General features: G+C 44.6%; 1 protein-coding gene across 2 annotated transcripts in view; it reads right to left on the bottom strand.

Moving 5' to 3' along the window:
* Window positions 1-322: 322 nt before the first annotated feature.
* The window catches only part of col16a1 (collagen, type XVI, alpha 1), a 367,062-nt gene continuing 340,330 nt past the window's right edge, over window positions 323-27,054 (bottom strand). For both annotated transcript variants that reach the window (XM_072548617.1, XM_072548616.1), the window contains exons 61-70: window positions 24,643-24,692; window positions 23,557-23,607; window positions 22,296-22,385; window positions 20,584-20,619; window positions 13,795-13,839; window positions 11,088-11,288; window positions 9,157-9,223; window positions 7,614-7,784; window positions 6,471-6,548; window positions 323-2,664 (exon numbers count right to left, since the gene is read on the bottom strand). In XM_072548617.1, coding sequence (XP_072404718.1) covers window positions 2,462-2,664; window positions 6,471-6,548; window positions 7,614-7,784; window positions 9,157-9,223; window positions 11,088-11,288; window positions 13,795-13,839; window positions 20,584-20,619; window positions 22,296-22,385; window positions 23,557-23,607; window positions 24,643-24,692 — 992 coding nt within the window. In that variant the 3' untranslated portion in view covers window positions 323-2,461. The remainder of the gene's footprint in view (window positions 2,665-6,470; window positions 6,549-7,613; window positions 7,785-9,156; window positions 9,224-11,087; window positions 11,289-13,794; window positions 13,840-20,583; window positions 20,620-22,295; window positions 22,386-23,556; window positions 23,608-24,642; window positions 24,693-27,054) is intronic.

Below are 27,054 nucleotides of genomic sequence, written 5' to 3'. Positions count from 1 at the left end.
GTATGTGGCTGCCTTTCCTATTCATGTGGAAGACTTGAGGCAGAAGCATTCAGATCTGATACAGTCCAGACAGGGGTAAAGGTGCTGGTCACTACAGTCATAAAGGTGCAGATCAGAAAGGTGAAGAAATTACACAACAGGCTGGAAATGCTCACAATGCAGGATGAGTGAGGCCAGATTTGAAGCTTAAATAGTGGGTAGAGTTCTGGTTAACAGAGATGGAACTCACCATTACAAACCATGGTGCAGGACAGATCAAGGCACAACTTCTTAATCACATTGCAACATCACCAAATAACGGAAAACCAACCAATTCCAAACATCAGGTCTGTCAAAATTCTCTTTAATTCTCTTTAATACAGGGCTCTTGAGGAACTCCCAGTTCTCCAACAGTTGATGTTTAGAAGCGACAATAACATGTGTTTGTGAGGACCCATTTGACCAGACAATGTTCCCAATTCAGGCTGACAGCTTTGTCAGTGCCAGTCAGCACAGCAGGGATGGGCAGGATACATGTTAATGACAGAGGAGGCAGTAACTGAGGGTGGTCACCACTGAGAGCTGCAGTGTGCATGTGGCAGGAAGGCCTGCTTCCATTAGCTACATGTTGGGTTGTCTGACTGTACGATGACCAGCATTCCCCTGTACCTGCAGGAGCTGGAAGACAGAGATGAAGATCAGAAGCCTACCATCAGCCATGGCCTGTCCCAACAGCTGGGACAGAGACTGGGAGAGCACAGGACATGGGCAAAGTCAACATCCCCAGTTTCTGACCCCCTGGCACTTTGCCTACTTAAATGATGGAAGGAGAATTAATGTCCATTTAATTGAGAGAAAGGAAGTCAGCTCTGACTGCAGGTTGAACTGAACAGCAATTTCATTCCAATGAATAGTCTTCACTTTGTTCCTTTTTAATGACACTTCCTGCTCACATGGGTGTGGCTAAGACAGTGTGAGAGAATAAAACAATTCCTTGGCACATGCTCATTATTCGAACCTCACTTTCACCCCACTCTCATAATCGGATTTGTTTGGCAACAACAGAAAGCTAATCCGGAGTAAAACAGGCTCGGGAATCTGATTGTGATAACGTATCATTGGGTCAGCAAAATTAAAATCAATTCACATCAAACACTCCCGAGACAGGTACAGCCCAGGGTTAGCTACAGACTGTTTTATTTACCCATATTGACTTCTGTATCCACCTTTGTCTGAACTGGATTGCCTTTGGACAGTTGTGAGCAGCTCTGAAATTACTGCTCCCCTTTGTTGTGATGCCAAGGTTCATCTGCACATTTCCTGCACCAACCTGTTGCTGGGGGTCTATTCCTGGGTGGAGCTAGCGCTGGCCTGAGTCACCGGTTTACCCTCACTCTCACTCATACGCACACAGACCAGAACATCAATCTGATGGTTCAGGACGGTCTCTCTCACTGTACCTTTTGTGAGAGCTGCAGTATTTTTCACCAGCTTTCTGAATCTGGATTCGTCAGCAACTTTGTGCTGTGTGCAGGGAGGTTCAGGCCGCACTGTACACAGTCTGTGCAAGAAATTCAAGTTTTCCCTCCAGAATATTTAAATTCAATTGCCCCCTTGGCGTCTACCCTGGTAAAGTGAGCACTTAATCAGGTGGGGAATAGAATCATAGCAGTTAACTACTGAAAGGAGAGGATCTGGGACTGGCAAAAAGGGCTGTTGGACTGATATAGTCAATAAATTCTCGACACATTTCATTTATTTTTGATCAGATCTGTTAACATCACAGGCACGGGCAGTGGGTACTGCTAAACAGCATACTGAGTTCAGGCTTTCTTCTGCAATTGGTCAGATCTGACTGAGGCCAATATCCCAGTTCAGGTGATCAACTCTCCAAGAATGCCCTGGAGTTGTTAAGGATCAAGCTCACAAGCACACTGTTGGAAAAGGCAACATGTGTATGGTTCAATTCCTTTCAGTAGTTCCGTTCACAAGAAGTTATAAAAATATTGGAGTCAGAGAAACAAGGTTTTTGAACTGAGAATCACCTAATTATATTGGGAGAGTCTATTCACTTCATGAGAAGGGTGATGTGAGGATTAACGAATTAAATGAACAGTGGTGCAGGTGGGTGGGGCTGTGGGAGGTCATGTGATGAAATTGTTTTGAAACATCCCCAACCAGAATTAGCAAGTCTGAGCACCAACTAGTGCCCTGCTTCCCACAACACCCAGTGACAGATATTGGCTTCCACAGCATGAGGTCCTAGTGGTTTTGAAAAGGTTATCAGGGCCTAATTGCAGGGAAGAAAATATTAGGACCTATTCCCATAGCTGGAGAAACATGTCTAAACAATACACTGGGAAAAATTATTACTTCGGCCTACCTGCAAAAGCTGTTCATGTGATTCATTTAAAAAAAAGAGGAAAAAGAAATCTGACATTTCAACCACACCCCCCAAAAATGCAATGAAGAAAAGTCTTTATTAATTCATCCAATGAGATGGTCCTTTTGAATTCTTGGCATTGTAAGGCTCAGGTACCCTCATGATACAGTCAGAGGGTGTGCAGCGCCCATTTTTCCCCGATGTTCCTTGAAGTCCTGGTGGGCCTGGCACCCCCGGCACTCCCTGCTGGCCAACTGGACCTGGTGGGCCAATTTTACCATATCCTGGGCGTCCTGGTGGACCTGACCGTGAACAGAAAGATAATTGGAAATCACAAAATACAGTGTCATTCATCAACTCAAACAGCTTAGGATCAACACTGCCCACTGAACAGAGAGAAAAGCTGTGAAGATCACAGCGAAGAAGGTTACCTCAGATTACAACGAGATCTTGACCAGATGGGCTAATGGGCTGAGGAGTGGCAGATGGAGTTTAATTCAGATAAATATAAGGAGCTGCATTTTGAAAAGCAAATCAGAGCAGGACTTATACACCTAATGGTAAGGTCCTAGGGAGTGTTGCTGAACAAAGACCTTGGAGTGCAGGTTCATAGCTTCTTGAAAGTAGAGTCACAGGTAGATAGGATAGTGAAGGAGGCATTTGGTATGCTTTCCTTTATTGGTCAGAGCATTGAATACAGGAGTTGGGAGGTTATGTTGCAGCTGTACAGGACATTGGTTAGGCCACTTTTGGAATATTGTGTGCAATTCTGGTCTCCCTCCTATTGGAAGGATGTTGTGAAACTTGAGAGGGTTCAGAAACGATTTACAAGGATGTTGCCAAGGTTGGAGGATTTGAGCTACAGGGAGAGGCTGAACAGGCTGGGGCTGTTTTCCCTGGAGCGTCGGAGGCTGAGGGGTGACTTCATAGTGATTTATAAAATCATCTATTATAGAATAAATAGATAAAGTCTTTTCCCTGGGATGGGGGAGTCCAGAACTAAAGGGCGTAGGTTTAGGGTGAGAGGGGAAAGATTTAAAAGGGATCTAGGGACAACTTTTTCATGCAGATAATGGTGCATGTATGGAATGAGCTGGTGGAGGCTGGTACAATTACATTTAAAGGCACCTGGATGGGTATATGAACAGGAAGGGTTTAGAGGGATATGGGCAAAGTGCTGCCAAATGGGACTTGATTAGGTTGGGATATCTGGTCGGTATGGACGAGTTGGGCCGAAGGGTCTGTTTCCATGCTGGACTTCTCTATGAGTCTAATACATAAAACCAGAGGGCTCAAATGTGATGGCGGGCAAAAGGTTTCCCATCTTCATCATCGAGACAAAGAACAAAGCACAATACAGCACAGGAACAGGCCCTTTGGCCCTCCAAGCCTGTGCTGACACATTTTGCCCTTCCATACTAAAACTGTCTTCACTTACAGGATCCGCATCCCACTCGTCCCTTCCTATTCAGGTATTCATCCAGGCTCTTCTTGAGTGCTGCTGTTGTGCCTGCTTCCACCAGCGTGTTCCAGGCACTTAACCACCCTTTGTGTGGAAACACTTGCCTCACACAGCTTTTTTACACCTTCCCCCCTTCGAGTGTTTTCATTTATATCCAGCAGAAAAGCTACAGGAGGTCAAGAAGGGTAATGCTGCAGCTCATTGGCTTGAGTTCACAACATTAACCTGGCCCCGGTGAGGTGTGGTGAGGTGGGGGTAGGTCTGGGCATAGGGGTCTGTGGTTGCTGACAGTGGGACAGCAGCAGGTCAGTTTCATTTTGCAGATCCTGGACATACTCTCCAGCTCCACTCTGTCTCACTATAATAACCTCATGCTGTTTTTGGTGATCTCCTTACTCTCATCCTTCCTTCTGCCTTGTCAAAAGCTGCACACTGCCGGTTCCTACCCGTACATACCTAAAATACTGGTTAGGGTCCTTCTGTACGGTTTCAAAGTCCCCTTTAAAGGGAACTGTCACCAGAAATAGGCAGATACTTTGAACACCTGGCAGGAAGCCCTTTCAAAATGATGTCAGCTGCACTGAAGAGTTTGAGACTGTTATCATCCCATCATCAGGTAAGACTACTCGATTTATTATTGTCTATACTTTTCAAAGGCCGCTACCTTCCTAAAGTAAACGTCCATTAATGTCTATCCTGTAAGGTAACTTCTCAGTCCTTGCTATTCTAGAGTCAACAATCCTGGTTTGCTTAGTCTCCCCTGATAGTCTCAACCTCTCAGTTCCAGCATCATCCTTAGAAGAAGTGGAGAGATATTTTGTAAGGTTTTTGATTTTCTTTTTATAGAATACGATATTCCTCAGTGGCTGTAAATGTGCTTCAGGATGTCATGTGGTGTGATGGACATTTTTAAAAGCATCAAGTTAAAAATCACACAACACCAGGTTAGAGTCCGACAGGTTTAATTGGAAGTACTACCTTTTGGAGCGCTGCTCCTTCATCAGGTGGTTGTCCGTTCTGAAAGCTAGTGCTTCCAAATAAACCTTTGGGACTTTAACCTGGTGTTGTGTGATTTTTAACTTTGTACACCCCAGTCCAACACCGGCATCTCCAAATCTTAAAAGGTATGGAAGTCTTTTTATATTGAGAGGGCAGAATGGTTCAATGTTCTTTTACCACGATCCAGCTAAGATCGACAACTTCACTGCTTTTCAATTCCTGCACTGTTATTTTTAATGGTTGGTGAGTCCATGACCATTGGTTTCTCCTGTTTGTCTACCCCAATTTCCAGGAGTTATGCACCTTCTCATTTATTTGACCAAACTGCACCATCTCACTGATCTAACTGGACTTTCATTTGGCTTTTACGCAGCAGTCTACAATGATGTTCATCATTTGCTTGTATTTTGTTATAATTTAGTTCAGTATTAGCATCGTATTCCTAACCTGGAAGTGAATCACTGATCTCTCATCATCACTGAATCTCCTCAGATCATCAAGAATGGCTTTACACCACCCACACTGTGGCTACTCAAGGCAGAACTCTACCATATTAGGAACTGACAGGGAACACTGGCCTTATCAGAATCACTAACCTCCTATTGATAAATACTTTACCACCAATCATTAAAAATTAGCGATATCCTTTCCACTCAACTTTCAGTCATCTGCTAAGATTAAAACTGTATTTCCAATTGCAGAGTCCAAATCAATGTTGCAATGGGATACTTCCCACTTTACCCCAGCTTGTGGATCATTAACACTTACTCACTTCCTCTGGGTTCTCAGTCAGTTGGCTGTTCTTTGTTAGTTCTTCACCCTCCAACTTTGCCATGTTCGGACTGCAGTCACAACTATTTTACAAGTTACTTACTGAAAGAATTTTGAATTTCCAGGCTTATTACATTTACTGAAGTACCTTAACTGTTTTTCAGTCACTTCTTCACATAATTCAGCAAGATTAGCCGAGATATTTGACCGTTAATAGGTCTGACCTGCTCAGTGGATACCAGCTTAAAGGTCTGCTATTCACACACTCTAGCTTGGCCTCTCTAGGTCCAGGAATCATGAGGATGGATGAGAGTCTCAGAAATTCAGATTCGATAGTCCAATCCAGAAATAATAGGCAGAACAGAGGCTCAGTGCTTACCACTGCTGCCTCACAGTACCAGGAACCTGTTTTCAATTCGACCCTTGGGTGATTGTTTTTGTGGAGTTTGTACATTCTCCCTGTGTCTGCGTGAGTTTCCACTGGCTGCTCTGGTTTCCTCCTACAGTCCAAAGATGTGCAGGTCAGGTGGATTGACCAGACTAAATTGCCCGTAATGTTCAGGGATGTGCAGGCTAAGTGGGAGGGTGGGTTTTGGTGAGCTGTTCTTCGGAGGGTTGGGGTGGACTCGATGGGCCGAATGGCTTGCTTCCACACTGTAGGGATTCTATGATTCAGATAATCCAAACTGTTGCACACCTGATTCAACAGATCACGTTCGGTACTGGCTGTATCAGCAGATTTCTGTTGCAATGGCGCCTCTTTAACATGACACATCTCCACAGGATAGAGTCATGACAAAACAGCTGTGAAATAAACCCGCTTTATACAGCACACCACACCAAGGCTGTCCATTCCTCAGTGTAAACAGGTCATACCTGCAGGGCCAGGTGGGCCTGGCTCACCCACACGACCAATTCCGTTTTCACCTCGGTCTCCCTTCTGGCCACTGGGACCTGTGGCAAAAAAAATAGAGTTCAATAACTTCTTAATGGATGAGCTGAAAACATGCCAACAATTGTAAACTGAAGCAAAGTATTTAACTTGCCAGTAAACATTCAGCTCTCCAAAGATTCTGGAAACAGATAAAACACTGGATGGATACAGAGTAAAGCCTCCTCTACAATTTGTTCATCAAACATTCCCAGTACAGGGTTAGATTCAGAGTGAAACTCCCTCTACACTGTCCCCATTAAACACTCTCAGTGAAGTGGTTATGCTAATTTAGCACAAATTGTGGGGATTGTTGAAAATGTCCCTAAGAATGTGAATGTGCTCTCCTGCGGAAGAATGAGACTCTCATCATTTAATTTTTCACTGAAGATTTTAGTACCAATTTATTTAAACACTGGATTAACACAGCAGATGGAATGCTGTTTTGTATCTGCTTATTGTCAATCCTTTGATGGGCAATGGCTTAATTTATCACCCCTTTCCAGAATAGTCTTCCAGCAGCAAGATCAAACACTTCCTTCAATTAACTGCAGCTTTTGGTGAGTTTCTGTTCACTGGGTGGGAATATCTCTTTCTTTCCCAGTTTAACTGAAAGGTCAGTTTACTTTCTTCGAGTTCAGAAGAACCATAAAATTGAAAGAAGTGCCCTGTCCCTTCACTAATGCTGCCTTATTCACTGAGGTTAAAAATCACACAACACCAGGTTATAGTCCAACAGGTTTAATTGGAAGCACACTAGCTTTCGGAGCACTGCTCCTTCATCAGGTGGAGCGTCACTCCAAAAGCTAATGTGCTTCCAATTAAACCTGTTGGACTATAACCTGATGTTGTGTGATTTTTAACTTTGTCCACCCCAGTCCAACACCGGCATCTCCAAATCATTATTCACTGAGGAGTTGCTATTTTTAAAATCAGTCAACACAGCCTTCAGCTCAAATGGAGACATGTTGTCTGTGTTGTGAAGGGACCAGATGTGAGGCCACACATACACACTCAGAACCTACTTGCACTGAATGGAATTTAACATGATCGCAGCTCCCGAATGGAATGTTTAAAATAAGGTATACCTTTTGGCCCAGGTAACCCAGGCCGTCCATCTCTTCCAGGTTGCCCAGGCAATCCAGATTGACCTGGTTGCCCTGGGTGACCAGTCGGTCCAATTTTACCAGGGGGTCCGGGCCTTCCTTGGCTGGTTGAATCTGGAGTACGTATTCTGGCTAGGTAGTATGCCATTCTTTCTGGAAAAGAGAACATAGGCCATTGACTGAGCTGCAGTGAGTTCTCCTGATCATTGAACCTCCAGTAAAGACCTGTAATTGAAGGGAACACAACTGGAGAACAGGGAGAACCTGGCTGGGGTCTGGGTTTCAAGGGAGGCTAGTCTGCAACCTATACTCACTATCTCACCTCCATAAAGGGTTTAGGGGCAGCATGGAGGCTCACTGGCTAGCATTGTTGCCTCAAAGCGTAGGGACCTGGGTTCGATTCCAGCCTCGGGTGATTGTCTGTGTGGAGTTTCCACATTCTCCCCATGCCTGCATAGGTTTCTTCCGGGTGCTCCAGTTTCCTCCCATAGTCTAAAGAGTGCAAGTTAGGTAGATTGGGTATGCTAAATTGCCCTGTCGTGACCAGGGATGTGTAGGTCAGATGTGTTAGCCACAGGAAACATAAGAGTCTGGGTGGGTCTCTGCGTGATGCTCGTTGAATGGTCAGTGTGGACTTGTTGGGCTGAATGGCCTGTTTCCACACTGTAGGGATTCTATGGACATTGGGAGTCAACACCATGACCCTGGCTACACCAGACCAATATCATTGGTTCTAAAATACATTTGTTAAGTACATGGATTCTGATTTTGACAGATTTTTGGTCTTTTGGAATCGCAGGATATGGGAGGCAGGCAGCAAAGTGAAATTGAAACCCAAGATCCATCCTGATTAGTTTGGATGGTGGAGGAGGCTGGATCCGCTGAGATGCTTACTCCTGCTCTTTTGTCTTATGTTCTTATATTTCACATTGTTGTGTCATATTGTTTCCCCAGCAATGGCAAAGAAAGATGGCCTTAGCAGGACACTTGGACACTTGTCTCTTGTAGAAGGAGGGGTTCCTCATTAACCGTGGCGAGAGTTGACCCCATATGAAGGAGAAGGATACCATGGGGTAATGTTCTGCCTGCGATAGGGTACCTGTTCTGTTGTTTGTACAATGAGGTGGCAGATGGGTTATGTTCTTCATGTGCCTCTGAAGGGGAATGAGTCACTGATGCCCACATACCAGCTGCTACCAGTACCACCTACCACCCATCACCCCACTCCAATTCAGAGGATGGAGTGTGAGTGAGGCCCAGTGACGTTGTCCTCTTCTCCTATGCAAGGTGAGGGATAGGGCTCACAGTCAGCAGCTGCTCACAGCAGTCGGGCCCAGCTCAGAAACCCAGGAGCACAGGGAACCGAGCGTGTGCTTCTCCATCCCTGACAGATCAGTTCCCAGCCCCCAGGGTTTTGTTTCTGTTCAGCAAAACATCAGATGGTCGATTACCAAATTCTCAGACTGTAGAGTTCTGATGGTGAACTGATAGAAATGAAGCAACACAAAGTGAAATGTTGACTCACCATCAAAGATTTTTGTGACTTCCTGTCTTATTAATCTCTTGATCTCATCAAAGTTAACAGCGTCAGCCTGTGGGATGGAATCAAAGGTTATTTCAGATTGAGCGGAGCAGTCCAGTCACAGTAGGAATCCCCTCTGGAAAGCACCCCCTCTGTGGAAGGATCATTAGTCTGTTTAGGATATCAGATTGGCAGTTTCACCACACGACACACACACAGGACACTATTCTCCTGGGCATGAAAAGCCAGCGTGATGAAGTGTTTTGCAACGATTTACCTTATTATGGAACAAGCTTACAAACAGAATGAAGGAACACCTCCGTGAAATAACTTGGAATGAAGGGTTTAACTGAAGCTCACCAATGAATTACAGAACTCTCCCTGACAGCACACAAAATAATCAAACTGCCAGCGGTTTATTATCAGGATTTATTAGCGAATGCTGGTCAGCTAACTGAAGCTGGTCTCCTCTGTGTTCGAGATGAAGGTATTTCCATCACCACCACAGGTTCATATTTTTGGTCTCCATATATAGGGACCAAAACATAAATAGGGAAAAGGTGCAAAGATGACTCACAAGGATTGCCACAAAACTGTGAGGTTACAAGTTTCAGGAAAGACTCAACAGAGAATCACCAACAAGTCCATCAGGTATCCAGGATATTCATCTTTACCCAGAGTCATTAAGAAGATGGAACAAATGCAGAGAGTACTGGAGAAACTCAGCAGGTCTGGCAGCATCTGTAGAGAGATAACAGAGTTAAAACATTTCAGATTCAGTATGATTCTGGAGACTAAGGGTTCTCTTTGTGTGGAAAGATTGTAAACAGGGACCATGGTAAAATTGGGGCACTGTTTGGTGACTATTTGATGACCCCAAAAACTGGCAGATGCATTGTTGATATGCGTAGTCACAAACTTGCAGAGTGGCTCAGGGGTTAGCACTGCTGCCTCACAGCACCAGGGGCCCAAATTCAATCCCACCTCTCTGTGTGGAGTTTGCACATTCTCCCTGTGTCTGCGTGAGTTTCCTCTGGGTTCTCCAGTTTCCTCCCACAGTCCAAAGATGTGCAGGTTAGGTGGATTGGCCATGGTAAATTTCCCCCTGGTGTCCAGGGATGTTCAGGCTAGGTGCGTTAGCCATGGGCAATGGAGGGTGATAGGGTAGAGGATGAGCCTGGGTGGGATGCTTTTGGAGGGTCAGTGTAGACTTGATGGGCTGAATGGCCCACTTCCATAGTGAGGGATTTTATGAAACGTACAGAGGAGAAACCAGATTCTTCCCCTGGATGGGTATTTGTGATTTTTCTGGAATTTGAATTATGATAATTGAAAGCTCCCTCCCCACAATACTGGGTCTGCTAAGGTTGCAATGGTCTGTTGGTTTTTTATTAGGTCACGGTCATAGAGATGTACAGTACAGGAAAAGGCCCTTCAGCCCATCTAGACTGCACCAGTGAAAAAAAACCTAACGGTTCTAATTCCATTTTCCAGCTCTTGTCCCCTAAGTCTAGATGCATTGCAAGTGCACATTTAAATACTGTTAAAGTTCTCCTGGTAAGGATTGTGGAAAACAAGCAGGTTAATTAAGTTGAAACAGTGCTGAGCCATGATCTAATTGACTAGTGCAGCAGATGCGAGCAGTTCCTATTTTCCTCATATGTGGGCCTTCTCTCTTTGATCCTGTCAGTGACAGCACAGGCACAAATGGTACCCCACTGTGGCACCATCCCAATGTAAACCACAGCCTTGATAGATTCCAACAAAAGTAACAGAAAGGATGTGGGGAAAGATGGTCTATGGTGGAGGGAGCAGGAACCATGAATTAGTCTTTATCAAGAACCAGCGAAAGTTGGTATCCTCTGACAGAATCATTGTCCTTTTCACTGAAAATATACTGTCATGGAGGAACTGGCTGGATTTTGAGTCCTTACCGCTGTTCCTGGTGTTCCTGGTGCTCCTGGCATTCCAGGTAGACCTGCAGGTCCTGGGGGTCCGGGTGATCCTCTTTCTCCGGGAGACCCTGGAGGGCCCGGCATTGCCACACTGCTGCTCTTGCCCGAATACCCTCCGTATATCCCAGGAGGACCTCTATCTCCCTGGGCGCCCTTTTCACCAGGTTTTCCTGGCTCACCCTTGGGATAAAAAGTACAGAGAAAGTATTAGAAATTAATTCCCTGTCAGGGATGGGATTCCTCCCCCACATTCTTCTCTCCAAGAATCTCAGGGAGTCCCTCTCCCACTGTAACTCCCAGGTACTCAATGCCACTTTCTCCCCACCCCGCCCTCCTCTCATTTATCTCTCCACCCTGCAGGCACTCTGCCTGTATTCCTGATGAAGGGCTCTTGTCCAAAACGTCAATTTTCCTGCTCCTCGGATGGTGCCTGAACTGCTGTGCTTTTCCAGCACCACTCTAATCTAGAATCTGACATGGTACAGACTACCCAGTATGCACAGAGCAATTCATTTAATCCAGGAGGATACAGGAGTTTTTTATGACTTCAGTCCCAACCAGAACCTATAAAAGTCTAACATTTCCAGACAAGATAAATGTAGGAAGGGTGCTCCTGATGACTGGGAAGTCCAGAACCAGTGCTTACAATGTAACAATATACAGCAAGTCATTTAGGACTGAGATGAGGAGAAACGTCTTCACCCAGAGACTGATGAGTCTGTGGAATTCTCTGCCACAGAAAGCAGTTGAGTGTTTTCAAGGAAAAGTTATAGTTTTTGGGGCTACAGGGATCAAAGGGTATGAGGAGAGAACGGGAACAGGTTATTGAGTTGGATGATTAGCTGTGATTGTACTGAATGGTGGAGCAGGCTTGAAGGGCTGAAGGGCCTGCTCCTGATCTTATTGTCTATGATTCACACCAACGTGTGCCACTCAGAAACTGTCATTCTAAGAAATATGCTGACCACCTTTTCAGGGCAACTCAGGATAAGCAATGAACACTACCTCCCCCACAACCTCCTGGAGTGAACTTTGAACATCAGCTTTCCTCATGGTCCTGCTCTGTATTCAGTCATGGTGTCAGGAGTGAGACAAGAGGTGGAGCAAAGAGCTAACGACAGCACAAGAGGAAAGAAGGGAGGCAGGCAGGAACAGTGGAAGAGATGGGCCTGACCAAACAGGCTCCTCATGGCCCTCGACTTACAGATTTCTCATGGATTCTGGAAACCAAAGTATACAGAATAGATTGTCTACCTGCAGAATAACCACCCTGAAGTAAGCAGGCTCCTTGTTGAAGTGATGGATTAACAGTAAGAATCTGCGTTTCTATAGAACACACCTCAGAACATGCCAATGTGCTTTATAAATACTTTTTAAATTTATTTACTGGCATATACAGGAAATGGGGCAGCTAAGTTGCACACAAATAACAATGATGTGGTGACTATATAATACATCCTTAGTGACATTAATTTGGGATAACAGTTGGATGGGACTTCCTACCTCATTTGAAAGCCAGTCCCTCCAGCATTGCAGCATTCCATTGGTACGGTGTGTGCAGTGTCAGTCAGGCAAATGAGCTTCTTTTCTGACCCTTGAGTGAGAGTACTGAGTGAGATTACAAGCACGCAGTACTCTCACTCTAAGACAACATTTACTACCCATTGAGCCACAACTGACAGGAACTGAGAAACTAGCCCTGAATAAACCAAGGAATTGTCTCCTGCCAGACTGACCTGGGGAGTGTCACTTACAGCAGAAAGTGAGGACTGCAGATGCTGGAGTTCAGAGTCAAAAAGCAGGGCACTGGAAAAGCACAGCATCCAAGGAGCAGGAGAGTCAAGGTTTCGGGCATAAGCCACACTCTTCGACATAAGACCCATCTGGTTAATAATATCCTTTAGAGATGAAATCTGCCATCTTTACCCAACCTAGTCATGTGACTCCAGAGATGTAGTTGATCCTTAACTGCCCTTTGAAATAGTGCAGCAAATCACGCAGTTAAATCAAACGTTTAACCAAGATCAAGAACAAGAGTCTTTGACATGCCCCTTCCCGACAGACTCTCACAGCCTGGATTATCATTGATGTCAGTAAGCCCTCACAATAAATGGCAAAGTTGATTCACTGTGTGAATGGAATCAGTCAGTCTCCAAGTTCCTGTGCTTAACATCCTGACTGAGCTTGTGGATTGAACAGAGTGGAGTTAGGGCCTGTCCCGGCAAGAAACAACGCAGCAAGTTCGACCTGCAGGAGCTAGAGGCTTGCCCATTTCACCTTTCCCTCCTATTTCTCAGCCAGTTTGTAAGTGCAATGGAGGAGCCGGGCATTTGACGACAACCCCAGCTCCTCACAGCCTCTTGAAATTAATTCCAGAGCTTTTAAATTGTGTGAATCGGTATTTCAGTTTTGTGCATTCACTTGACAAATAAAGACTTCCAACAGCCCCTTGCCAAGCTAAAAAGTAACACTAGCCTTGTCAGAGGTGCCCACATCCCAGGAAAACGTAATTTTAAAAATCCTCCTTAATGGGGTGAGTGTCGCTGAGACACCAACCAGAGTAAGGGTAAGTAAGGCTTTAGTGCCCTTTTACAGGTTCAGGGAACCCCAAACCATTTAATTTACAAAGAACATCTTCCCTAGAGACAAGAGCATCAGGCAATCCGTTCTCAGGATAAGTTCATACCTTTGGTCCAGGTTGGCCTGCAAGTCCCGGTGCACCAGGTGAGCCCTGAGAAAACAAGATGAAAACATTAATGTTTGAAGCATGACCGCACTATGGGGTCTGGTGAATGACACTGCCCCAGCATTGAAAACTCTAGTTGCCTTTGATTTAACAAGCTCAGGATTCGTTAAACTCTGAGAGATGGTGAAAGTGACTGCCCAGCCCCACTGTTGCCAGCTCTAATCCAGCACTCAACAGGAGGAAGACTTTTCTCCTTGCACCTGTAATAGAGGCTCCCTCCCTCATCATTGATGTGACAGTGATTACTAAATAGCAAACTGATAATGGGAATTGTAGTTAAGGCCTGGAGGCTGAGGGAGCAGGAATGGGAGAGTTTGTGCACTGTCCCATCTCAGTGTGAAAATAATTTGAGGCAGGTGTGAAATTTGATTGAGATCAAGGTTTCAAAATGGATTTTTAAAAATAAACTTGGGGCAGGTTTAAACTGATTTAAAAACAAACTGCTGGAAACACTCAGCAGGTTTGGCAGGAGTTGTGGAGAGCGCGATAGAGTTAATGTTTTGCGTCCAGTTTGAAATGTATGTAAATGGATGGGGTGTGGCAAGTATGGTTGGTGAGCAGCAGCTATTATATAGTAACAATAACAGAGGCCGAATTCAATCAAGGGGGATTGAACACTTCCTATTCCTGATGAAAAGTTATTATAGACCAGTTAGTCTGACCTCAATGGTGGGAAAGATGCTGGAGTAAATTATAAAGGATGAAATTACGATGCATCTGGATAGCAGTAACAGGATAGGTCAGAGACAGCACGGATTTATGAAGGGGAAATCATGCTTGACTAACCTTCTGGAATTGAGGATGTAACTCTGAAGATGGACGAGGGTGATCCAGTAGATGTAGTGTACCTGGACTTTCAGAAAGCCTTTGATAAAGTCCCACATAGGAGGTTGGTGAGCAAAATTAGGGCGCATGGTATTGGGGGCAAAATACTGACTTGGATTGAAAATTGGTTCGCTGACAGGAAACAAAGAGTAGTGATAAATGGGTCCCTTTCGGAATGGCAGGCGGTGACCAGTGGGGTACCGCAGGGATCAGTGCTGGGACCGCAGCTTTTTACAATGTACATTAATGATATAGATGAAGGTATTAAAAGTAATATTAGCAAATTTGCTGATGATACAAGGCTGGGTGGCAGGGTGAAATGTGATGAGGATGTTAGGAGATTACAGGATAACCTGGACAGGTTAGGTGAGTGGACAGATGCATGGCAGATGCAGTTTAATGTGATAAAAGTGTGGTTATCCACTTTGATGGCAAGAACAGGAAGGCACATTACTACCTAAATGGAATCAATTTAGGTAAAGGGGCAGTACAACGAGATCTAGGTGTTCTTGTACATCAGTCAATGAAGGCAAGCATGCAGGTACAGCAGGTAGTGAAGAAAGCTAATAGCATGCTAGCCTTCATAACAAGAAGAATTGAGTATAGGAGCAAAGAGGTTCTTCTGCAGCTGTACAGGGCCCTGGTGAGACCGCACCTGGAATATTGCGTGCAGTTTTGGTCTCCAAATTTGAGGAAAGACATTCTGGTTATTGAGGGAGAGCAGCGTAGGTTCACGAGGTCAATTCCCAGAATGGCGGGACTATCTTATGTTGAAAGACTGGAGCGACTGGGCTTGTATACCCTTGAGTTTAGAAGGATGAGAGGGGATCTGATTGAGACGTATAAGATTATTAAAGGATTAGATACTCTAGAGGCAGGAAGCATGTTTCCGCTGATGGGTGAGTGCCGAACCAGAGGACACAGTTTAAAAATAAGGGGTAGGCCATTTAGAACAGAGATGAGGAGAAACTTCTTCACCCAGATAGTGATGAGTGTGTGGAATGCTCTGCCCCAGAGGGCAGTGGAGGACCAGTCTCTGGATACTTTCAAGAAAGTGTTGGATAGAGCTCTTAAGAATAGTGGAATCAAGGGTTATGGGGATAAGGCAGGAACAGGATACTGATGGACGAATAATCAGCCATGATCATAATGATTGGTCTTGCTGGCTTGAAGGGCAGAATGTCCTGCACCTATTGTCTATTAGGAAAGGATAGTGAATGGGAAAAGTGGTGCAAGAGTGGCAGGATTATCAAACACTCTCTGCTGTCGTCTGTAGAAGACGAAGCTGGCATAGCTGATGCAGCATTGGGTGCCCCTGTCAATGGTACCTGTTAAGAGAGTTGGCAGCATTCCACATATTTCTGAGAAAGACCTTTTTTATAAAGGGGAGATGGAATATTTAGTGGACCAAGTGTGGGTTGATGAACAAGTTTGGCTTTGGTAAGATACAAAAGACAGAACCAAGTTCCATGGCGGCAAAATTGAAAAGGTTGAGAGTGGTCTGCAAATCTTGTGCAGAGTGAGCACTGGCACTGTACTTATTCACCAACTGCATGCATGTTTAGGGTGGTCAGTTTTAAATACTACCAAGATGGAAAACTCTTTAACCTCAGTCACCTCTGTGCCAAAAACAAAGAGTTTTCCATCTTGGTAGTATTTAATACTCACACCAAAGGGCAGTTGATTTTGACAAAGCAAATAGCGACTGGCTGTCGATTGTAAATAGCATTGGGGCTATCACAATGTCTTACTTGACTTTCAACATGATTTTGATGATTACAGTTCTAACAATAACAGGTAACGAATGATGACTGAGGTTGATCAGGAATCAAAGGGGGTCTTTGGCTGCAGTACCAAATGAGCACTTTGTCTCTGTCTTCACTGACTGTTATGATCCCAGCTAATGGTACCTTTAGGCAAGTCAGATCCCAGTAGGAAACTTGGCATGATAGAGCAAATGTTTAATTTTTCAGTCAGTTTACTGTGGTTATTAGTCACTGAAACAATATTCACATGAGTCTGTAGGCGTTCTTTAACAATTAAACATAAATATGTTTTCTTTCATATTATAAAAAGCTAAAAATATAAGACAGTTCGAAAGACCTTAAACAGCAAATTGAAGTTTCACCCTGCTTCCCCACACTATCCTTTTACAGATATTCAATTCATTACTTATCTCTCAACTCTTCAATCTTCTACTTAACTTATTCCTCTCTGTTTCTTGTCCTTGTATTGCTGAGATGGTTTTATGATTACTTTCTCAATCCGCTGGCATGAAACATTAACCATGCTAATGGTCAAACTTTCTCAGCTCTAAAAACTTAAGTTAAAAATCACACAACACCAGGTTATAGTCCAACAGGTTTAATTGGAAGCACGAGCTTTTGGAGCGACGCTCCTTCATCAGGGGTTGTGGAGGACACAATTGTAAGGCACAGAATTTATAGCAAAAGTTTATAGTGTGATATAAATGAAATTATACAATGAAAAATACCTCGATTGTTTAAGTTTCTCATCTTTTAGAATGACCATGATAGTTTCACTTCTTTCAGATGTAAATCAGATAACTTTTAAATAAAAAGTTACATTCTCAGGTTAATTCTAACAATTGGTGTCAGGCCAGATAAGATACTTAAGGTGTTAGCCCCCTGTGTTCTTTATCTGTGCCATAATGTTTAGACTGATTCTAATCTAAAAAAATGAGTTAACAGAGTCTTACATGGATTCATGCAGTTTTTGGGCAAAGTACAATGTAACTCTGCAAGTACAAATTTACTCCACAAACGTACATGTGTGGGTTTTGTGTGTGTGTGTGTGCAGATGAGAGGCTTAACAAACAATCAAAGTATTTTTCAATGTATACTTTCAGTTACATCACACTGTAAACTTTTGCTATAAATTCTGTGCCTTACAATTGTGTCCTCCACAACCCCTGATGAAGGAGCGTCGCTCCAAAAGCTAGTGCTTCCAATTAAACCTGTTGGACTATAACCTGGTGTTGTGTGATTTTTAACTCTGTCCACCCCAGTCCAACACTTGCATCTCCAAATCCTAAAAACTTAAAGACTGCTATACAAACAGCTGTGATACAAATTCTCTGGGCTTTGAAGCTCCATGAACTAAAAACACTTTGGCTGGGGTGACTGATTCCCTGGGTTAGTTCTTCTGCTTGTTCTCCCTTCTAACTGAAGTTGAAAACTGTTCTCCCTTCTAACTGAAGTTGAAAGCTAAACTAACAGCACTGGATCTGCTTTCTCTGCCAAAAACTCAGCAGTATAAAGATTTTATCCAGTATCTGTCCAGGCAATTGACAGAATTCACATCGTTTTGGAAATGATATATTTAGAGTACTGTTTCAAATTACTTTCTGAGCTTTCCAAAAAAAAACTTGACAGAACTAACCAAAATCTGTCTGCCTCTGTTTTAAAATCCAAATTTCAAATGATAATTTTACATATATACTCACATACATTTACTACAACAAGAAACTGCAGTTTTATTAATGTTAAAGAGCCACGAGGTTTTGTGGCCCTGTTTAGACCACACTTGGAATATTGTGTTCAGTTCTGGTCACCTTATTATAGGAAGAATGTGGAAGCTTTAGAGAGGGTGCAGAGGAGATTTACCAGGATGCAGCCTGGACTGGAGGGCATGCCTTATGAAGGTTGAGGGGGCTAGGGCTTTTCTCATTGCATGAAAGAAAGGTGAGAGGTGACTTGATAGAGGTGCACAAGATGATGAGATGATAAGATGATAGGGTGGATAGCTGGAGACTTTTTCTCGAGGTGGAAATGACATTCACGGGGGGGGGGGGGGGGTGGGGGGGGGTGGTGGTGGTGGTGGGGCGTAATTTTAAGGTGATTGGAGGAAGGTTTAGGGGAGATGTCAGATGTAGGTTCTTTACTCTCTTTACTCAGAGTGGCGGGTGTGTGGAATGTACTGCCAGTGGTGGTAGTAGAGTCAGATACATTACGGACACTTAAGTGACTCTTGAATAGACACATAGATGATAGTAAAATGAAGGGTATATAGGTTAGTTTGATCTTAGAGGAGGATAAAAGGTCGAAACAACATCGAGGACTGAAGGGCCTGTACTGTACTGTTCTGTGCAATAATAAAGAAGGAAGCAGTAGCAATATTGAGTTGAATGATTTGATATAAAGTAACTATTTAAAATTTGTCAGTCCTCAAATTAGAAAGATCCTGAGTTGTGGATAGGATCCACTAATGGAAATTGCTGGGCATCTGGTCACAATCTTGTTAATCTCCTAGAATCACAGAATCCGTATAGTGTGGGAGCTGGCCATTTTGTGAACACAGATTCTCTGAAGATCATCCCACCTAGATTCCTGCAATCCCCATGGCTAACCCATCTAGCCTGCACATCTCCGGACACTGGACTAATCCACTCTATTTTACACATAGGAACACTCGGAGGAAACACAAGCAGGCACGAGGAGAGTGTGCAAACTCCACACAAACGATTGCCCGAGGGTGAAGTTCAACCTGGCTCCCTGGATCAGTGCTGACCACTGAGCCACCGTGCCACTCAGTGCCCGAGGATTGAAGAATTGTAAACGTTTTACCCTTTTTCAAAAAGTAGGGAAGGAAGTGTGAAACATTTTCAATTGCAAGCTTCCAAAGGGAAATGGATCAATATTCGCAAGGGAAATCTTTGCAGGATAATGGGGAAAAGAGCATGAGAATAGATATTTGGATAACGTTTTCAAAACATCAGCAGGGTAGAATAAACTGAATTATCTCCTTGTGCTGCATCAGTCTATGATTCCATAACTGTGATTGGATGGTGAAGGCTCAAAAAGATCCAGTATATGGAACACAAAACTGACAAACACTGAGAGAGCAATGTGAGTGTGTGTACTGGTTGGATGAGGGCACCCACGATGACCCCTGTAGTCGATCAGCCCGCTCATCCATACTTGTGTGAAGAATGCCCACTGGTTGAGGTTGGACAGGAAAGGGAGAAAATGGCTGAAGGAAAGGAAAGCGGCGCTAAAATCTGACATTTGTTTCCTTTCATGATGAGAGAGGAAGAACAGGGCTTCTGCTGGAGGGATGGTTACTCCCAGCTCTCAGCTATGTCCAGGTATAGACTGATAAATTCTTGATGTCACAAGGAATTAAGGGCTACGGGGAGAATGCGGGTAAGTGGAGTTGACATGCCCATCAGCCATGATTGAATGGCGGAGTGGACTCGATGGGCCGAATGGCCTTACTTCCACCCCTATGTCTTATGGCCTTATGGTATAGGGAAGATCTCTAATATCCTGGTGGTTTGTGGAGGGAATGAGTCTAATCAGAGGAAGAGCATTTCACTGGAATACAAAGTTTAAACTCAAAGTCTAAAACTTCCTTTATAAGAGGAACGTGAATTGTATTTAGCTGTACATGGGTGATGGGCATTAATTTGTGCCAAGAACGAACTGAAATGTTGTTGAGTTGTGAGGTCAGGGTTTGTGATGTGTATCTCTCTGTAAGTAAATGCAAGAATAAGTATGGAAAGCTTGGCTCCAGTTTTATCCTAGGAGACCGTGAGGACTGCAGATGCTGGAGATCAGAATTGAGTGTGTGGTGCTGGAAAAGCACAGCAGGTCAGGCAGCCTCTGAGGAGCAGGAATTCCTGATGCCTGAAACATCGATTCTTCTGCTCTTCAGATGCTGCCTGACCAGCTGTGCTTTTCCAGCACCACACTCTCGACTCCAGTTTTATTCTTCACTATCTGATTTTCTGGAATATTACAGATTGTCCAGACTCTTTTAATCATATTGTGAATACATGAAAATGACTTTAAAACTCTCCATTGTCCCGACAGCATAAAGCAATTCATGTTTGCCTGAGATCAGTACACACATATAACAGATGCAATTAATGTCCCATCTTACCTCTTTTCCTATAGAACCATCCTGACCTGGCTCTCCCTAAAGAAATATAAGAATGTAGACAGCAGTTAGGTATGGCTAGAGATTTGAAGGTTCAATCTTGAACACTGCTCTTTCAGCTTCATCCAAAACATTCTCTCGGAGTTTGGCCAAGTTACCCGATGGGCTTAATTTCAAACCTGTGCAGACTGATTACTGGAGACCAACTCCACAGCCTCATGCTCCCTGACCAAACCCACACAAGACGGGTTTGGAACCACTCAGCTATTGCGCAGAAGTCTGTAGTGATTTACTTACTTGAAGTAGTGGTGATCATCATGTTTCCTTCGGCAATGGCTTTCTCAGCTGCTCTGTGGCACCCCCTCCCTAACTCTATAAGGCCACATTCTGTGGTCTGTCTGGTACATTGAGTGATCAGCTGAACTGAAATGGGGGTACAATGGTAATGGACTTGGAATCTGGTGCCTTATTGTAATTTTCTTCAGGAATGTGGGAATAATTTAATCTATTCATGATGGTGTTAACGCCAGTGGATTTAGCCTAAAATTCCATTTGGCTCCTAAATGCCTTTTAAGGAAGTTTACTCTCCTTACCTGCTCTGGTCTCCGTGTGACTCCGGATCAACAGCATTGGAGATGCAGTGGATAGCGTCCCTGCCTCTAAACCAGAAGCTCCGGTTCATGCCCCAGCCTGTGATTGGATGGCCAAGGATGGTACCAGGCCATATGGGTTGTCTGAGAACCTGCAAATCCTTTCAGCAGGCCTCTAGAAGGCAGGCAGACTGGGAGAGGTTCTTGGTGTGGTTACCCATGTGTGGTTACCATGATGAAAGGCTCCAGCTGCAGGGTCCTGTCATGGACTGTACTCTGAGGTAAGCAACCCTCCACATCTTGAGGGACACACAGAGGAAGAGGAGACTCCAGACCCATAACAATGTGGTGAGTCTTCATAGCCCTCTGAGTGAATGGGTAAGCCACACAATTGTTGGTGGTACATAATGGCCAATAAATGCCAGTGTCACCAATGACACCCACATCCTGAGGATAAATATAAATGAGAACGCACTGTGAAGTCTGGTAACTGCAAATAACACCAGCCCTGAGCCTGGCCAAAATGTTTTCTTTCTTTTTTGCTCATTCATGAGATGTGAGCATCACTAGCTAGACCAGCATTTATTGCCCAAATTTCACCGCCCAGAGGGCAATTAAGAGTCAAGCATATTGCTGTGGGTCTGGAGTAACAGTCAAGGATACCAGCTTCCTTCCCTCAAGGATCGTAGCGAGCCAAACGGGTTTTCCCGACTATTGACAACGGATTCACGGCCAGCCCTCATTAGACTCTTAATTCCAGATTTTACTGGATTCAAATTCCACCATCTGCCATGGCAGGTTTCGAACCCAAGTCCCCAGAACATTATCGGCCCCCCCAGTATCTGAAAGATGACTCTATTCAAAGTGAACCATTTAATACCCTCTATTTTCATTTACAATTTCAACGTGCTCATGTTCCCATACATATCTCTTGGCTATAAAAGCTGAGCTTTCCGAGGCTTTTTAAACCAGGAGGACACAGCCCGCGTTAGACGACAAGAGAATTGACAACACAGTCAAAGCTGAACAGTATTTCACCCCACGTATCACAGCAGCCACCTGGTTACCTGGACAGGCTGAGTCACCAATGACCATTCAGACAGACACCGAAACCTGGGAACCTACCATCAGCCCAGGAGCTCCAGGCGGGCCAGGGGGGCCCACCAATCCAGGGAGACCTCTTTCTCCAGACGTTCCACGATCACCCTTTGTTCCCTAAATATAGCCAATCAGGGAAAAACAGTCAGTTACCGGAGAAATCTTAAACTGAGCGCAGAATCTAACACTGAATTTACAATTATGCAGGTTGGCATGGTGACAAAGACAGTGTAGAGGCCATGATAAAAACAGAAAGATAGAAACAGCTGCACTGTCAGTGATAGTTTAACAGAGAAAGAGAGAGAGAGAGAGAATATGAATGAGAGAGCATGAGAAGAAAGAGAGAAAGAGGGAGCAGTGCTGTCAGAGATTGTTGAATCGAGTGAGGGGGGGGGGAGAGACAGTTAGTGTGGGAAAGCGAGAAAGAGAGGCAGGGAGCTGTACTGCCAGTGATGGTTTAAATGACAGGGAGAAAATGTGAGAGAGTGAGAGAAGGGGAGTGGCACTGTCAGAAATGGTTTCATAGAGAGGGAAAGAGAATGTGAGAGAGCAAGAAAGAGGGAGGTTGACAGCTGTACTGTCAGGGTTGGTTTAACTGAGAGGGAGAGAATGTGTGAAAGTGAGAGAAAGGGAGGGAACTGTACTGTTAGTAGTGGCTAGAGAGAGAGAGGTGCACTGTCTGTGATGGTTTCACAGAGATAGGGGAGGGAGCTTTGCTGTCAGTGATCATGTAATGAAACAGAAAGAATGTTAAGATAGAAAGAGAGATGGCACTGTCAGTAATGGTGTAAGAGAGAGTGAGGGAGAGGATATGGAGGGGGGGAAGAGAGAGAGAGAGAGCTACAATGTCAATAATGTTATAATAGAAAATGAGCGAGAGAGATAATATGGGAGGAAGAGAGAGAATTGTACTGACAGTAATGATGGAACAGAGGGAGAGGCATCAATGGAGGGAAGGAAGCTGCATAATCACCATGTGTAACAGACAGAGGGTGACAGTGATAGTGAGAGAGGGACAGAATGCATGTGATAGGGAGCTGTCAGTAACAGTACATCAGAGATAGAGAAAGTGAGAGAGAACGGTAAGAGAGAAAGGGAGCTATCTTGTCAGTAACAGTGTAACAGATAGAGAAAGGGAAAGAGAATGGTTGAAAGGGAGAGAGGGAGCAGTATTCGTGTAACAGAGATTGAGGAAGGGAGAGAGAATGGTGAGAGGGAGCTGTGCTGTCGGTAACGGTGTAACAGAGAGAGAGAGAGAGAGAGAGAAGAGATCAATATTTTGACTCACTACTCCTGGGGGTCCTGCAGGGCCCGGAGATCCTGGAACACCAGCTGCACCCTGAGGTTGAGAAAACACGGTCAAAGACAGGAATGAATTAGTTGGAGCCTTCAGAGGGTCAGCTGCTGTGCTCATACAGAGAGCTGCCAGATAGCTACCTGAACAATACCCTGACAGCTCTAGCACTTTGCAGAGTCAGACAGTGTCCAGGCCTGAGCCCAGACCTGGAAAGGGGCAGTTTGCGGCATGGATTGTTAAAGACTCATTCCTTCCTCTGAGACTCTGCTGGGCTCAGTGTGGGGGAAAAGAGGGGTGGGGCGGGATGTCAACTGCATGGGGATATTTTGCCTGCAATCCCCCACCACCTCCCATGCTCCCACCCCTGCCCCATACCCCCAACATCAACAGGGTGACTTGGGAGGTTCCTGGGTTTCTGTTTAGCTGTTTATTGCTGATGTAATCTCAAATGTAGAGTTTAATGGTAGCAGATTCAATGATGAATTTCCAGAGACTGGACAAATATTTGAAAGAATGATTGAAGGAACACTGGAGTATGGCACCATTAGATGTAGAGAGATGCAACAGGCATAATGGCTGAAGTGACTGCCTCTGGTGCTGCCAGGTTCAAGGAACTGCAGCTATCTGACTTTCAGAACGTCAGTGGAGCTGACCAAGTAGTGAATACATATGAGTGAATCCCATATACAGTAACCGTGTTGTCAGGCATGTTGGATCAGTGATGACAGGATGTTGTACCTTCAGCCCAATGGGCCCCGATCTGTCCTGTCTTACAGAGCTCCAGCTTGGGCCTGAGCTCTCCTTGTAGGCCTGGTGTTTCCAGGAAGTGAGCCCGGCCCCTGGAGTTGGAGGCTGCAGTTGGGGATCTTTCACATCTATTGATGGTGAGATTGACACAGAGGAGATTCGGGTCCATGCAAAGTGTGCCTTGTGGGTCTTGTACTCCGTAACTCTGCTGGAATTCTCCAGTCTTCTGGGAAGCTCCTGGAGAATCTCACATGGAGAAACAGGAACTCTGTGGACCTCAGGAAACCGTGAATGAAACATGACACTGAGCTGGTTTTTAATGATACTCACCACATGCCCAGGAAGCCCTGGAGGTCCAACAGGTCCTGGTGGACCAGGCTCTCCCTGCAAACAAACACAATCCACACATTCACTCATCTGCTATCTGGATCCAAGGTCTGTTTGCACCGGTCCAGCAACAATCAGTATCACTACCTGTGTCACAAACACTCCCGCCTTGTTTGAGTTAGCTGCCCAGCCCTTTCAATCCAATCTCCTTTCAGAAAAGATTTGGACAAACAAAATACAACAAAGGACTGATTAGGGAGACATTGATCACCGTATCATAAGGTTTATGTTGGCTATGGAAAAGGACAACGAACAATCCAGAATTAAACATAATTAACTGGAAAGCTGACATCAATACAGTAGGATGTAAAAACACAAAGTGCTGGAGAATCTTAGCAGGTCTGGCAATATCCGTGCAGAGAGAAACAGCATTAGTGTTAAGAATCTGATAAGAATGTTTTTTGGAACAGGCATCTAGAAACAATGGTTTTTATAAGTATTGACAAAGTGGGAGGAGAAGTGAGTGGAACAGATGATGATGGTGCCAAGAGTGAAAGACAAAATGGATGTTAACAGTATTCGAAGAGGGATATAGATGCACAATAGGTGTTAATGGTAGGTTTTAATGATAGAAAATAGGTCACCCTTGCTGAGAGCAAATCCAGGACACTAACACTGGACCCAAATAAGACATTAGGGCATGGAAGTATGTAATCAAAATAGAGGGCGGTTCTCATTTTTTGAAGTTGTGGAATTTAGTATTGAGTCTCTGAGACTGTCAGGTGCTCAACTGGCAAACAAAGTGTCATTCCTTGAGCTTGTGAGGTGCTTCATAGGAACATTGTAGCAGGCCCAGGACAGAAATGTCAACATGAGAGCAAGGTGGGTTACTGAAATGACAAGTAACTGGGAGGTCAGGGTCACTCCTACAGACAGAATGGAGGTATTCCAGAAAGCGGTTACCCAGTCTGTTTGGGGTAGTCTCACCAATGTACACAGTGAACTGCATAGTGAGCAATTTTTCTAGATTGAAAGAAGTACAAGTGAAATGCTGCTTCACTTGGAAGGTATGTTTGGCTGTTGCATAGTGAGGAGGAAGGAGGTGATTGGGCATGTGTTCCATCTTCTGCGATTGAATTGCAAGGTATCATGTGGATTGGGGAGGTGTTGGGAGTGATAGAGGAGTGGACTAGTGTGTCATGGAGGGAAGAGTCCCTATGGAATGCTGAAAGTGGAGCGGAGGGGAGGGCAAGATGTGTTTTACGGTGGTACGCTGCTGGAGGAGGGGAAATTGGTGGAAGGTGATCCTTTGAATGAGGAGACAATTGGGTAGAAGGTGAGACCAAGGGCAAGCCTACCAATGTTCTGGTAAGGAGCGAAGGGGTGAGGGCAGAAGAGTGGGAGATGGGGCAGACCCAGTTGAAGGCTCTATCAATCAGAACAGATACAATGGAGATGGAGAAACTGGGAGAATGGAATGCAAAGGAATCTGCAGATAATAGGGCATGAAAAGGTACAGTTGAGGTAATTGTGGGAGTCAGTGTGATTGTAATGGATATTGGTGGAGAGCCTATCCTCAGAAATGGAGGCAGAGAGATTAAGGCAGGAAGAGACAAAGGTAAAAATGAGAAGAGTTTTATAAGATGTTTCCAGGGATTAGAATCCTCAGTTGTGAGGATAGTTTGGAAAGGTTGAGATTGTGCTCCTTGGAAAGAAGAATGCTTAGAGGAGATCGAATAGTGTTTTCAGGATAATGTGGGACATGGATATGGTAATTAGGGAGAAATTGTTAAGCTGAAAGTGATTTTCAAAAGAAGTAAATTTTTTTTAGATTCCCTACAGTGTGGAAACAGGCCCTTCGGCCCAACAAGTCCACACTGACCCTCCGAAGAGTAACCCATCTGGACCGATTTCCCTCTGACTAATGCATTTACCACAATGGGCAATTTAGCATGGCCAATTCACCTGGCCTGCACATCTTTGGACTGTGGGAGGAAACCAGAGCACCTGGAGGAAACCCACACAGACATGGGGAGAATGTGCAAACTCCACACAGACAGTCACCCGAGGCCGGAATCGAACCTGGGACCCTGGTGCTGGGAGGCAGCAGTGCTAACCACTGAGCCACCGTGAAATATCTTTTTCAGACAGCAAATAGTTAGGGCATAGAGTTCACAGCCTGGAAACATGGGGCGGAAGCAAGTTCAATTAAGGCTTTGAAGAGGACATTAGATGGTAATTTAAATAGAAACTATGTCCAAGAGATGGGAGAAAGGCAGAAGATTGGCATTAAATCATGATGTGAATTTGGAGAACCGTGCCAAGATGCTGGGCCATACAGCCCCTCTCTGCACAATAACAATTTTGGGTTTCTAGGAGAGAAAGGTGGAAATAGGTAGGATGGACTGGAGAGAG

This window comes from Chiloscyllium punctatum, chromosome 27 (genome assembly GCF_047496795.1).
Source record: "Chiloscyllium punctatum isolate Juve2018m chromosome 27, sChiPun1.3, whole genome shotgun sequence".
Taxonomy (NCBI): Eukaryota; Metazoa; Chordata; class Chondrichthyes; order Orectolobiformes; family Hemiscylliidae; genus Chiloscyllium; species Chiloscyllium punctatum.
This window is presented reverse-complemented; position numbering and strand designations above follow the sequence as displayed.